The 13857-nt window shown below is 44.1% G+C and overlaps 3 protein-coding genes across 3 annotated transcripts; 2 read left to right on the forward strand and 1 right to left on the reverse strand.

Annotated features, from left to right (window-relative positions):
* The first annotated feature begins 2899 nt into the window (after nt 1–2899).
* On the forward strand, nt 2900–3359 carry LOC101753876 (protein MATERNALLY EXPRESSED GENE 1-like). The gene is made up of 2 exons (XM_004958949.1): nt 2900–2981; nt 3181–3359. The coding sequence occupies exons 1-2, from the start codon at nt 2900–2902 to the stop codon at nt 3357–3359; spliced, it is 261 nt and encodes an 86-aa protein (XP_004959006.1).
* Nucleotides 3360–4815: 1456 nt separating this feature from the next.
* LOC101785701 (thioredoxin H1) lies at nt 4816–6626 on the reverse strand. The gene is made up of 3 exons (XM_004955637.4): nt 6418–6626; nt 5323–5445; nt 4816–5239 (listed from the first exon to the last, which is right to left on the reverse strand). Exons 1-3 carry the CDS (start codon nt 6505–6507, stop codon nt 5093–5095), a joined length of 360 nt encoding a protein of 119 aa, XP_004955694.1. The 5' UTR covers nt 6508–6626; the 3' UTR covers nt 4816–5092.
* A 3802-nt stretch (nt 6627–10428) lies between these two features.
* LOC111256351 (putative nuclease HARBI1) lies at nt 10429–11777 on the forward strand. The gene is made up of 3 exons (XM_022824233.1): nt 10429–10938; nt 11026–11251; nt 11332–11777. The coding sequence occupies exons 1-3, from the start codon at nt 10429–10431 to the stop codon at nt 11775–11777; spliced, it is 1182 nt and encodes a 393-aa protein (XP_022679968.1).
* Nucleotides 11778–13857: the final 2080 nt, after the last annotated feature.

Consider the following 13857-nt stretch of genomic DNA (forward strand, 5'->3'; position numbering starts at 1 on the left):
GTGAAGGCAGTGTGCTTAGCATGACATGGCTTATCGATAGCCGCTCTACTATAAGCCAAAAGTTAGCATGACATGGTTTATTGTCGGTTGTTTTTGCTATAAGACAAGCTATCATGACACGATTTTCTCGTCAGCTGTCTTGATCGTAAGCCAATCTGCTCAATTGGATTCATCTCCGTTTTTCTCCTTACGAGCCATGTTCGCCACGATATCACCACCTACATCAACGAAATAGCTAGGGATAACCTGTCCTCCGTGCAACGAATTGGTTAGCCAAACACACGTACATTTTTTTTTTGTGTGGATTTATAGAACCTAATTTGATGTTGGTACCTTTTCGATCGGTAAAGTTTATTAAAGCTCTAGATTTCACTTGTATGTAATAAAGAAAGATGAAGAGTCTGGTAGTTTAAGGGTATGTTTGGTTGGTTGTATCATTTGATTCATGTATGAAATGATTCAAAATAATGATGATCCTTTTGTTTGGTTGGGTGAATTGGACCAACTCATCCAGGATGAGACCATCCCACTTAATACATTATTCTACTAATTAGAGACCATATGGTACAAGCAAATTGGTTGAACCACCCCATCCAGGATCATCCATGCATGCATCATGTGGTGCATGCAACCAAACACACCCTAAATGGGACGAAGTAATAGACAAGTATCGAGGAGATCGTATCTGTATCAATCACTCGTACTTGCACTGATGTTTTTTTTAACGAACGGCACACGACGTGTGCGTTTCTATTGATATAGAAAAAAAATACAAGATTATAAACCTGGAATGCCATATAACCAGGCAAAAGAAAAGAAATTACTAGTAGATCTCTAACCCAAACGAAGACCAGTAACGAGCCTCCCTCTTGCCTGGAGAGTGGGAGCCTTGGAGGGTGAGTGAGACGGCGCGCGTGCTCTCCCGCGGACACGTCCTGTAGCCCCTGGCTAGCTGCGGCCTCGCCCAGATGAAGCCTGCTGCTTGGGCCGGGCTCCCTGCCGGCTAGTACGCGTGCTCGTGCCCCACCAGCACCAGGACGACTTTGACTGTTCGTTCGTGTCGTCGGTCCACCCTCCAGAAATGAGCATCGTAGACCTTGCAATAATAACAGCAAAAAGAAAATATCGCCGGGGGGTTCCGTTCACACCAGCCTCCTCCCTGGCGTGGTTGGTGGTGGCGGTGGGCTTGTTTTTTCCCCCTCTTCTTTCGTATGTTCACCGATCGCCTGCCTGATGATGTGCGAAAATGCAAACGTTCCCCTAGCTAGTCACGACAACATTAGGGTAAGTACATTGCTACACATCAGCGGTCTCATAGGTCGTCTCATGCAGTGCCACGTAGGATTTTTGATGATGTGGAGGAGAGAGAGCGAGGAGAGAGAAAGAGGTCGTTGCTTCGCAAAACAACCACCTCATAAGCTAAATTGTAGGACTACGAGACAACTTAACAACCATTGTACGAGTTATTGTTGCCATGCAACTTATAATATTTTATTTTTCTTATGCACAAATTAAGGAATTATATACTACTACCAGACAACTTATAGGACAACCCAGGTTGCCTGTTAAATCGTCTCAAGACTACGTGTCAAGACCGCCTATTAGACGACACCAATGTACTTGCCCTTATTAGCCTTTTGCCATGTCATCCCGGGGGGGCGGTTGTTGGTACTATGTTTTCTGGTACGCGTTGCTGAATGCTAATCATGGGGTCTTGCATTCTGCATACTCGATTGAGATTCCATTTACAATCATCGATTGAGATTCCATTTACAATTATCTCTTTTTTGTTTTGTTGTTGTTGCACAAATTGTACTCGTTATTATAAAAAGAAAGGCAAAGAACTGAGATTCTCCGTTCGTCAATTATCTGATACTGAATGATTATATTCCAGGTCCCCGCCCGCCTTTACTGATATGATCTCGGCCTCTCTCCGAAATCCGAAAGAGGTCCAGAGATCAGGCAAGGACCTGATGCTGCCGTGCAGAACATGCATCCATGGAGGCATGGAACACACTGCGCACACGCCAAGGATCGCAGCTAAAGGCAAAGGGAGACGCTGCGGCTCGACCTCGCCTGGCGCGCCTCCTTTCCATACTACAGCCCACCCTAATGATTTCAAGAACGGGATCTCCACTTTATCCTCTCTCTCTCTCTCTCTCTCTCTCTCTCTCTCTCTCTCTCTCTCTCTCTCTCTCTCTCTCTCTCTCTCTCTCTCTCTCTCTCTCTCTCCTCTGGTGGTGTTCCCGTCGCCGGCGGCCAGACTCCGGCAGACCGCCACCGAGAGCCGCGGCGGCGCTGGAAGCCGAGCCGAGGAGCAAACTCGGCCCGTCTTGGCCCCGTTAAGAGAACTGTCCATACTCGGCCCATTAAGCTAATGCGGTATTGCTTGGGATGATTGGGCTCTCGACTCCTCTAGGCCCAGTCAAGCCTTACAACCCCATAAACAAATGCAGTTATTTTGAGATGGAGATAGTAGCAACTATAGCAGTATTTTATTAAGCTAATGGGTACCAACCTGTCAGTGGTGTATAGTTTAGCATTTTGCTTCAAATTAAAGAATTAAAACTTGTCACAAAATTAGTAGGGAATAAATCACTACTAATCATGGAGTGACTAGGCTGGCCTAACATTAAACAGCAGCATATCATTTAGAATCCTGCCACTAACTATGAAATGTTTTATTATACATGACCAACCTAGCAGGAAATAAATCACTACTAATTATGGAATGACTGGCCTATCTGTGATCAACACGTACTTATCCATGACTAGGTTGCTGGTTGCCCCTATCACTATACATACAGCCACTGCGCACAGGCCAAGGGAGCACATTGCATACACCAGAACACAAACTCTTCTAGGATCACAGAGACTTCCCCTTTTTTTTCCTGCCTACATGGAGAAGTACGCAAAGCACATGAATGCGCTAGTGTTTTTCGCGTTGCTTCTTCTCGGATCCTTTGCAGTTCATGCGCAGGGTAAGTGAAAACCATAAAAAGATTTGATTGTATGCGTGTCTATGTACAATGTTATGCGTGATGGGGAATTCACGCATGATCTACTTTAGAACTCAATTGTTTAATAATGATCATCTGTTGCTAAACATTACGCGATTATTCTCTAGCCAGCGACCATCTGCCGGCGAAATGCTTATTCTTTACCTCTTATTACAAACAGGTGAAGGCATCGATGAAACAGGTGCTCCAGCTCCAGCTTTCGCTCAACTAGGATCATCAGCACGGTGTGCTGAATCAAACCAACGCCCATGCGGTGACAACTGCTATTGCTGCGTCAATGGCGGCCGTTGCCCTCATTGCTGCTTTGCTACACTTGCTCAGTGCAGTAAAGCCTGTTAATTTTTAGACTGTAGCACAATGTAACATAAGGCAATGTTATTGGAATAATGAAGGAACCGTGATATGAACAAATTATCATGGCGAATTTTGCAAAGGTGCGCATCTGGGTATACAACAACGCAAAGGCTATGGTTGATTAAAACATCGACATCAGCACATCTTTGCATTAATTCTAATCATGTATGTCACTGGGCCAGGCCGTTTTGCCAAATGCCCACTTCTCACTGCCTAACCTTTTGCTCCCATCACCACTGCGTAAGTGATACTCTCTCCGTTCCTTTTTCTAAGTCATGGCACGGCAGGCCTCCCAAATTAGGCTTTGATTATTTATTTATCTTATATTATATTGTTTATAAACTTACAATCATTGGATAGTGCATTTGATTACAAATCTAACCAAATTAAATTTACATTAAAAATAAAAACTATTAGCTAAATTAGCTAAATTATTGATAAAAATTGTAAAATTTGAATACTGATATGCGTGTGTGCCTCGTAAACATGAAGGAGTAGAAAGAAACATTCCAGGTTGATTTCGAGTCGGGCTGGCTGTGTGGACCAGGACTGGGCTTTGGCGGTTTGGTTTCGGTTGGCTAGCTTTCCAGACTACTACAGGCCCGAATGTGGCTGGAGTTGGGCTCTCGTCCATTTGGGCCCTTCAAGCCTCAAGGGCCTCTTTCTTTGGGTCTCGTTCTAGGATTTCTTGGATCAAATATTCTTAGCTTCGACCATTATTGTTTGATTAGAGGTTCGACTACAAAATCGTGTATATCTACGTGATGACTAGATTCATCTTTATTTTTCGTAGTACTACCTATGTTCGTCGTTTATGAACTAAACATATGGAGTAATATACAACAAGACCCTTCGATTTGGAACATGATACAGAATTAGTCCAACTTCAGTTTTGGCACGAGCTCATCAGGGCAGTCCCAATGGGACATTGATGATAGTTTCTATCCCTCTTAATTGTCATGCCAACTAAGCAATTTGCTGATGTGGCAGTAGATTTATTATGGAGAGAGATAGAAACCATTTCTTAGAGAGGAAACCAAGTCCTCACGCGCACCAATGAGCTAAGAAACCAGCGATTCTGCATTAGGGAGACCCAAGTAGTTTCTTCTTAATTACTGCAGGATCCTTTGCGCTTGCACCGCTGCTACCCATCACTCGAGCTCCTTTATATGATGCACAGAGGATCTGGTACTAGAAGGGAGAATGATTGGTTGGATTTTTATTTAGACTCTAGATAAAAAAGTTGCATTGTGAAGGATGATTTCTTGATACAATATCCTAGACTATGGAAACTAGGTTGGTTTCTCCCATTGGAACTGCCCTCAGGCTGGAATTACGCTTTCTTGCAACAGAGCACATTGGGTACCATCTGGTGTACGCCAGATGCTGCCCAATGCTTTGCCCTCAGGGCAGATTAGCATAACGATGCACGGTGAACAGATATACAAGCACAGCGTTGCCAGCATTCATGTATTTCATTCAGCCATACTCAAAGCCCAAAAGCAGAAATCAAGTCAGACACCCAGATCTAATAAACTTTCGTCACAATGCATCCATATATCATCGCATACAGTATTCAGAACGATAACAGGTCTATCCTGACTCAGGAGTTGCACATAGCTGTTCACAATCACCCAAACCAAACAGAAAATGATGACGCCTGCTGCTACCACGCCGTGTGCTGGCCCTTATGAGCGATGACTGGTGATGCTATATCCTTAGGCGGAAGCGGTACCCCCGCCGTGCTCAGCAACCTTCGCCAGGAGGTCGTCCTTCCTGGCGCCGACAATTTTGTGGACTTCCTTGCCCTCCTTGATGAGGAGGAAGGTCGGCATCGCCTCGACCTTGTATTCAACGGCGACTTCCTGTTGAACAAGGAAACAGCGTTAGTACGACGTTACAGGGCAAGGGCAAGTGTTTTGGAGAACTATCGGTACACCGTGCTCACCTTCAGCTCGTCAACGTCCACCTTGAGGAAGACAACGTGGGGATAACTCTTGGCGAGTTCAGCAAAAACTGGGGCAATGATGCGGCAAGGACCACACCAGGAGGCAGTGAAGTCGATGACCACCTGGGGTGCAAAAAAGTTGACAAATGCCCCAAAGTTAGCAGCAGTATAACTGGGTGTGGCACAGATCAACCATGCCATCAGAGGAAAATAACATAGCAAAACTCAACTGTGGTTGAGTAAGACTATGGAGCATTTGCTTGTGCACAAATGCCCATGCCCCACGAAGATTACAAACCAGTCATACCAAGAAAAAAAAAAGTATAAAGCCAGCCTATCGCCCTTGAATTCTATCCAATTTCAACGACTTCCATACGCAACAATTCTTCCCTAATCTCAAATAATTTCCCTGTCATCTGTGACTGCATAATCTTCCCCAAATTTTAAATGGGTTCCTGGAAATAGCTAGGTCTATTCATCTACTTCCTCAATTGACCAGGCAGCGTAGCAGTGTACATAGTACTTCCACTTCTCACGAAGATAGCAATTGCCAGCTCCAATCAGTCACAGTCAAAAGTCACCCCAAGATAATACCAGATTTAAACATTGAAATCATGCCAAATTCTAACAAAAAAGCAGCGTGAATCAGCCGTAGACAGATAACCCAATTACCCAAACCATGCCTAACAACTCAAGAATCATCGAAGCATGTACACTACAGATCCAAACGCGTGTGCGATAAATTCGTTGCACCTAGTCATCGACGCATCACCATCTTGCGCTCCACCAATAATTCTGTCCACAGCGTAAACAACAAAACCCCTAGGCCCGATAACAAATCGGGAACGACCCAGTACAAGCCCCAACACGGCACGCTTCCCGACTACACGAGCCGCGCCCTAATCGCCCAAACTCGATCACTCCCGATGCAATCTAGAACGGATTTGAACACAGGGACCGACCGCGCAAAGAAACCAAGACGGATCGGATCCAGGAAAACCTAGCGCGACGAATCCGCCGAACAGCTCCCCCAAAAATTACGGGGGAATCACAAAAGCAGGAGGGAGATGGGGAGCGGGGTCATGGGGCGCTTACCAGCGTTTTGGCCTCCTCGGCCGCCTTCATCTGGTTGTCGAACTCCTCCTTGGTGTGGCACGCGATCACTTGTCCCTTCTCGGCCGCCATTCTCCTCTCCTCTCCTCCCTTCTTCCTCGGCGCGATCGAAAGCTTAGTGGCGATTAAGACTTCCTTCAGGGGCCGTATTGCAAGATTGCGTTTGGTGTCCTCATCCGGAGCGCGTGTCGGGGTATTTATAGAGGCTTTGTGGGAGCGGAAATGACGGAAACGCCCTTGCGGGCCTTGTCCTCCTCTCTCTCCACGCGTTCCGTCTCGGGTGGGAATGGGATCGGCCGAGACGAGACCGAGCCACCGAGGACGCCGGAGCGCACGTAATCGCGCTCGTCGGCGGCCGGTTGGACGGTGCCCTTCTCGAAGGTTCGGACGGTAAATTAGAAAAAAGTGGGCCACGCGCACTTTGCTGTTGGGTGATCCGCCTGCAAAAACCAATAAAAAAAATCACTACTCACCAATGTTCTCCAAAGGTAAAAAAAAAAAACCTTCTGGATCACGGCATGACTGAATAATTGGTGGTGACGATAATACGCTAAAGTCGATATGATATATACGTATTTTGCAAAAGAATATATGAAAATTTAGTCGTGCGGCATTTAACTTGGCTTCATTTTTTGGTATCAGGCTGCATCGATCTGAGCACATCGAAATACAAAACCGTCAAATCTGTATAAATGTCATCATCCTTGCCACACCGTGTGTATTCTGTTTCAATCATATACGAAGGTGCTCCGTAAGTGGAAGAAGGAATTCGAAGGCGTAGCCATTTGTGTACACGCGAGAAGGATAGGCTCGAATCTCCGGAAACATCCATCCGTTGGTGCCTGCCGTTTCTTTATCGTGTGAAGCGGCGACTCTGAACTTTCTGTGAATGAACATGGACGCTTTTCTAGCCACAAGTAGGATAAGACGGCACCTAATTTTGTCAAAAGTCGTGCAAGGTTTTTTGCCTCGATTTTATGTATATTTCCCAACCGCAAAAATCTACTCGTATAAGCTTCCTTTGCATCTAAGAAAAGGATGCGTCCATTTCTTTTCCTTGCAATTAATAAGTAACAATTTGGAGTCAATTCCGCACAAAACGAAAGCAATTCAAAGCCTTTTTTTTCTAGCAACTGTTTGGCAGTCGTCGTCACAGATGATCCCAGTCCCACTCGCCTATTCCCACCAGATGAAATTTCTAGTTTTTTTTTTTTTTTTTTTTTTTGCAGCAAGTTGCCCTCCAAATCCAACTTCGAGGCAATCTACGCCACAATACCACATCAGTGATGACGAAGACTTTGTTATTGACTCAACTCAGACAGCTAGATCGTAATCTAGTTGGTCATTTTTTTAAAAAAACTGTAATTTGTACACTTTTGACTAAATGATTCGATAAATCATATTATTTAGTTAAATTGTTAATGGCCAATTTGAAATGCTGGACTAAATTGTTAAAAGACTTCGTTAGCATCTAATCATATTCTCTACTAAATTTGTGATCATTGTTTATCCAACCAAACTTCCTGCTCTGCTCGGCTGCCCTCGTCGTGTGTGACATCAAGGTCTGCTGGCTGCCGCCTAGCTTTGCGCGTTGACCCGACGTGGCGGTCGTGAGTCGTGACGGAGGCACGGAGCGATATCTGGAATCTTCGATGCGATATGCTCGAGCCTCAGGTGGTGGTGGTGATGCAACGTGCTAAGTAGGGAATTTTTTTTCTTCTTATTTTTTTTCATTTACAATTTTGTAGAAATAAATAGCCGATTCAAAAATTTGCAGAAATAAACCTCCAACATCAAATTAAACGGCAGAAGCAACCTACCACCGGTTGAATCAGCGTTAATTTCCCTCCTCTAGACAATACACTTTAAAAAAAATCATAACTAATTCACAGTACACTTTAAAAAAATCATAACTAATTCATATAAACTCGAATGGAGATAAACTTTATATAAAAATTGTAGATCTCGACGAGATCTATAAAATTTAAACTTTTTTTTATTTAATATCATCTTGGTACTCAAATAATTGACACAAGTTTCACATCTAAAATTCAATTTTAAATCTGAAAATTGTATCGATTATTTGAGCATAAAGATGGCACCAAATAAAAATAGTTTGAACTAAAAAGCTGTAAACCTTATTGAGAGCTCCAATTTTTATATAAAACTTATCTCTATCAAAGTTCATATGAATTAGTTATGATTTTTTAATATGTGTTGCACAGTCTCAGATCTAGAATTTGAATTTTAGATCTGAAACTTGTGTCGATTATTTGAGTATCAAGATAATATCAAATGCAAAAATTTTGAACTACAAAGTTGTAGATCTTGTCGAGATCTACAATTTTTATATTAAGTTTATTTCCATCTAAATTTATATGAATTAGTTATGATTTTTTGAAAGTATATTTTCCAGAGGAGGGAAGTTACTGTCGAGCTTCCGCCATTCGATCCGGTGGCAGGGTCTGCAAATTTTTGGATCGGCTATTTATTTCTGCAAGTAGGAGGTGTTGACGGGACCACACCTACGCGTGTTGTAGTGTCTCGGCCCATATAAGTTTTGGGCCGTCTATTGTTAGCTGTTTTGGGCAATTTGATGATAAAAAAACAGAGGAGTCTTAGGTGGCGTATAAACGAAGGCTAATTCGCGAGATGAATTTATTAAGCATAATTAGTTCACGATTTGACCATGCGGTGCTATAGTAAATATGTGTTAATCATGGATTAATTAGGTTTAATGAATTTGTCTCGCGAATTAGCCACAGCTTATGCAATTAGTTTTATAATTAGTTCACATTTAGTCCTTCTAATTGGTATCCAAACATTCGATGTGACCCGAATTAAAAATTAGTATACGGATCAAACACCCCCTTAGGGCGTGTTTGGAGTCCTGCAGCTGCGTGAACCTGGCTCACCGCGTGCACCCTCCGTCTGTTCGGTTGCCTGGTCCCCCCCGCGAGCCAGGCTGTGCGCGTGCACTAGAACCCCCTCGGCCAGGCTCTGCGGATACGAGAGGAGCGGCCGTTTCCGCCGGGCCTGGCTCCCGCGGTGCGACGGCGGGAGCGCGGGAGGCGAAAACTGGCCGGCGGGAGCTCGCGCCATTTCGCTGGGGTTACCTCCCCCTTTCGCGCCACTCACCGGCCATATATCCCCCTCCCCGCCGCCTCCGCTCCCCCTCGGTCACCATTCGTCTTCTTCGCTAGATCTGAGGTGCTCCCCTCTCCTCTCTTCCTCTGGTTTTCATGGATTCGGTTCATCGATTCGCGTTGTATTGATCCCCTACCTCCTTCGTTGCTTCGTAGGTGCTCTGGATCTGAGTTCTTGCGCAGGTAATCTGGTTCGCCTCCCCCTCCCCCCCCCCCCCGTGTTCTTGATCTCCTAACCCTAGATGCATTTCTGAGTGGTTTTTTTTCAAATCGATGCAGGGATCTCATATCTGTGTTCCTCGCTTGGTTCGAAGGTACGAATCTATGTTCTTGGTTAGGGTTTTTTTTTCCTGTTTATTTCTTTCTTTTTCCTAACGTATGAATCAATGTTGCTTAGGGTTGTAACGTATGAATCCCTGTTGATGCTGCCAGGTTGCAGATCTGCTGTCGGTTGTTTGTTCGTGTGCAACATTGTTTGGGTGCTTGCCGTCCTCCTTCGGTATAAGCAATCCTCCCCTCCCTCTCCACCTTTTCTGATGAATGCTGGTGCTATCGATGGTGATTGTGTGCGCTACAGATCTGATAATGCTATTTCTTCTGAGCTTATGTCCAAGTCAATGATGTTTTCTCTTTTAATCTGAGCATATGTCCATGCCAATGCTGATGCTTGTTTGAATCTGAGCACTTGTTCAATGCCAATGATGATATGCTGTTTTTATCTGAGCACTTGTTCAATGCCAATGATGTTGTCTCATTTTCCCTTTAATCTGAGCATGTGTTGCATGGCAATGAAGTTTGTCACCGTATTGCTGCTTTGGTAGTCATGGTAATTGTCGTGTTTGCTTAGATGGCTTTGGAGGACCAGCAACGCTTGCTGTTTGCCCGAGCTGCTGCTCTTATCACGGCTATGTATGCATTCTTCTTGACTAGGATAAGAATGCAACGTAGTTCAAGGCCACAGATCAGTTATGGCCCTTTGAGTGCCATGGATGAGGAACGCCAAAAGAACCTGGACAAAATTTACAATTGCACTGATATAGAGTGTGTTGCTATGCTTCGCATGAGAAAAGCACCTTTTTTTGCACTGTGCAACTTGCTTAGGGAAAGGCAGTTGCTGTCAGATAGCCTTCATAGTTGTGTTGAAGAGCAGCTAGCAATGTTTCTACACATTGTTGGCCACAACCAACGCTTTAGAGTTATTCACCAACATTGGAGAAGGTCAATAGAAACAGTGCATAGATATTTCAAGGAGGTCTTGTATGCTATTGGGGAACTTAGGCAAGAAATGATTAGAGCTCCATCTAATGAGACACCAGTTAAGATAAGCAATAGCCCAAGATGGTACCCATATTTCAAGGTAACAAATTTGTCATGTAGTTTGTAGGTTATTGCTGCATACTTGGGTGCATATCATGTAACATGCATCTATTGGGTTTTCATGTAGGACTGTGTTGGGGCAATAGATGGGACTCATGTATATGCTAGAGTGCCAGCAAAGATCCAAGCAGCATTTAGGGGAAGGAAGCACTACCCCACACAAAATGTCCTTGCAGCTGTTGACTTTGATGTGAAATTTACTTATGTCTTAGCTGGTTGGGAAGGGTCTGCTCATGATGCTACTGTTCTTGCTGATGCACTAGAGAGGGAGGATGGGTTAAGGGTTCCACCAGGTAATTAGCTGAATTGGGTACCTAAATAAACATTGTAACTTCATAACAATGGACTTAATGCATTTCTGTACTTGTTATAGGAAAATTCTACTTAGTAGATGCTGGATATGCTTGTCGTCCTGGATTCCTTCCTCCTTACCGTGGTACTAGGTACCATCTGAAAGAGTATGGTGCTAGGAACTACCCAACCAACCCAAGGGAGTTGTTTAATTTGAGGCATTCAAGTATCAGAGTATCTGTTGAAAGGGCTTTTGGTGCTTTGAAGAACCGTTTTCGCATCATTGATAATAAACCATTTCATCCCTACAAGACACAAGTCAAGTTAGTACTTGCTTGCTGCATATTGCATAATTGGATACTTGGGCATGGGGTTGATGAGGTAGTTCCTACTGAGTTCTCATGGGTGCCCAACAATAATGGTAGTCCTGCACATGGGGTCCAGATGGATGACAATGCTGTTTGGGCTCAAAGTAGGGATGAATGGGCTGAACACATGTGGTCCAATAGGGGCAACTCTCACATCTAAGTTGTATCTGTTTTGTATTCTATGTTTGTTACTTATGTTCTGAGGCATTGAACAATTGCAATGATGATTTTACTTATGTTCTGAGGCATTGAACAATTGCAATGATGATTTTACTTATGTTCTGAGGCATTGAACAATTGCAATGATGATTTTACTTATTTCATTACACAATATAGCTAAGGCTCTGATACTTCATTTGAACTGAGGCATGAGACATATGCAGTGATGAATTTATTTTCTCTGATACTTCATTTGAACTGAGGCATGAGACATGTGCAGTGATGAATTTTTATTCCTATTTTCCTCTTGAGTGCAATGCATATTGATGACTAAGGGCACATGACACATGCAATGATGTTTCCCCACCTATGTTATTCCTTTTTCTGAGTGGGGGTGTGGCAATTGGAAATAGGAATGGCTGAGGAGATGAATGCTGAGATCCTTGCTGATGATGAGCTTGTGTTCCCTGGTGGGGCTGTTGGGGCTGTTGGGGCTGATGGGGATGTTGGCCCTGTTGGGGCTGTTGGGGTTCCTCCTGGTGCTGCTCAGCAGAGACCTGCTATGAGGTGGACAGATGTGATGTCTGGATTCATTCTTCGCCGCATGTGCCAGCTGATTTCAACTGGTGTTAGGACTGATAAAGGGTTCAAAGAAGTCCACCTCAATCAGGTTGCCAAGGCTCTGCATGAGTTCAGTGGGAATGAAGTTACTGGCACACAGGTGTATAACCACTTGAGGAAGTGGAGGCAGAGGTGGGTTAAAATCTCAAAGCTCAGAGAGCTGAGTGGAGCCAACTGGAATGGGGACAGCTCAATGATTGTACTTGAGGAGGAGCACTACAATGGCCACATCAAGGTATGTAGTAATGTTGCTGTTTCTTTATTAAATGTGTAGCAACTTAAGTATCTAACTTGAGTTGTGTTAATGCAGGCACATCCCAAAGATGCTGAGTACCTCAACAAGCCAATTGTGTACTACCAGGAGATGATGGTCATCTTTGGTAATGGTCAGGCAACAGGTAAGTATGCTATGGGGTCAAATGAGGCTCTTGGTAGTCCTTCTGAGTTTGCCTACAGCCCATTGAAGCATGACCTGCCTGAGGAGCTTACTCCTGGAAAGCCTGAGGCAGCTTTTGTGTCCAAGTCAGAACCACCTGTTGGAAGCAAGAGAAAGAGGTCCATGTTGTCAGATGATGATGTCCTTGTGTTTACTGGCATGACTGATGCAGTGAACAATGTTGCAGATGCTATACGTTCTACCAAGGTTGAGGATTCCCACCCTGACCTGTATGGTGCACTGATGTACATGCCAGGGTTCAGTGATGAAGCTCTAATGCTTGCATATGGTCACCTGCTTAACAATAAGGCCCAGGGATCTGCTTTTGTGCAGATGTCTCACTCACACCGTGTTCTTTGGCTGAGTACCTACTTGGCCAAGAACAACTACATGTGAGGGACTGGGCTTTGTTGTTGTGCTGTTCTGGTTGGGCAGTGACTCTTTTGGACGACCTGGTGCAGTTGTGGCTTCTTTTGTGCATACCTGTTGCCTGATCTGATGGTCTTTTGTGCAGCTGACAACTTGATGCATTCTTTTGGGATGGGGACTTGATCTTGTCTCCTGGCTATATGGCTAACTGTAGCCTTCTACTTGTCTGACTTAGATAACCATATTGTCTGAGTTAGATATCTGAGCATGTGTCTATTGTGCCTATTGTGTCTGTTGTGCCTATTGTGTTTTAATCTGAGCACATGTCCATGCCAATGATGATATGCTTTTGATATGCTTCTTGTTGGTCCTCTCTGTCCATGACAATGATGATATGCTTTTGATATGCTTCTTGTTGGTCCTCTCTGTCCATGACAATGATGATATCCTATTCATATGGTTCTTATTTATCCTTTCTGTTAAGGTATTTTCTGTTGTTGTGCCTACTTCCTGGCTGTTTCATAAGTTGCTTGTGGCTCTGCCTGTATGCTTGATGTTGTAGTAATGTTGCTGTCTGGTCTCTTGATCCTTTCTGTCTGTCTGATGAAAGAGTTCCTGATATGCTTCCTGTGGACCTTTGTAACCTTGTAATGTC

The sequence above is a fragment of the Setaria italica genome, chromosome II, assembly GCF_000263155.2.
Source record: "Setaria italica strain Yugu1 chromosome II, Setaria_italica_v2.0, whole genome shotgun sequence".
In the NCBI taxonomy this organism is placed as follows: domain Eukaryota; kingdom Viridiplantae; phylum Streptophyta; class Magnoliopsida; order Poales; family Poaceae; genus Setaria; species Setaria italica.

Coding starts and splice junctions, on each gene's coding strand:
- LOC101753876 (XM_004958949.1), top strand. CDS start 2,900: ATGGAGAAGTACGCAAAGCACATGAATGCGCTAGTGTTTTTCGCGTTG. Junction 2,982..3,180: donor CTTTGCAGTTCATGCGCAGG/GTAAGTGAAAAC, acceptor TATTACAAACAG/GTGAAGGCATCGATGAAACA.
- LOC111256351 (XM_022824233.1), top strand. CDS start 10,429: ATGGCTTTGGAGGACCAGCAACGCTTGCTGTTTGCCCGAGCTGCTGCT. Junction 10,939..11,025: donor GATGGTACCCATATTTCAAG/GTAACAAATTTG, acceptor GTTTTCATGTAG/GACTGTGTTGGGGCAATAGA. Junction 11,252..11,331: donor TGGGTTAAGGGTTCCACCAG/GTAATTAGCTGA, acceptor TACTTGTTATAG/GAAAATTCTACTTAGTAGAT.
- LOC101785701 (XM_004955637.4), bottom strand. CDS start 6,507: ATGGCGGCCGAGAAGGGACAAGTGATCGCGTGCCACACCAAGGAGGAG. Junction 5,446..6,417: donor CCGAGGAGGCCAAAACGCTG/GTAAGCGCCCCA, acceptor TTTGCACCCCAG/GTGGTCATCGACTTCACTGC. Junction 5,240..5,322: donor TGGACGTTGACGAGCTGAAG/GTGAGCACGGTG, acceptor CTTGTTCAACAG/GAAGTCGCCGTTGAATACAA.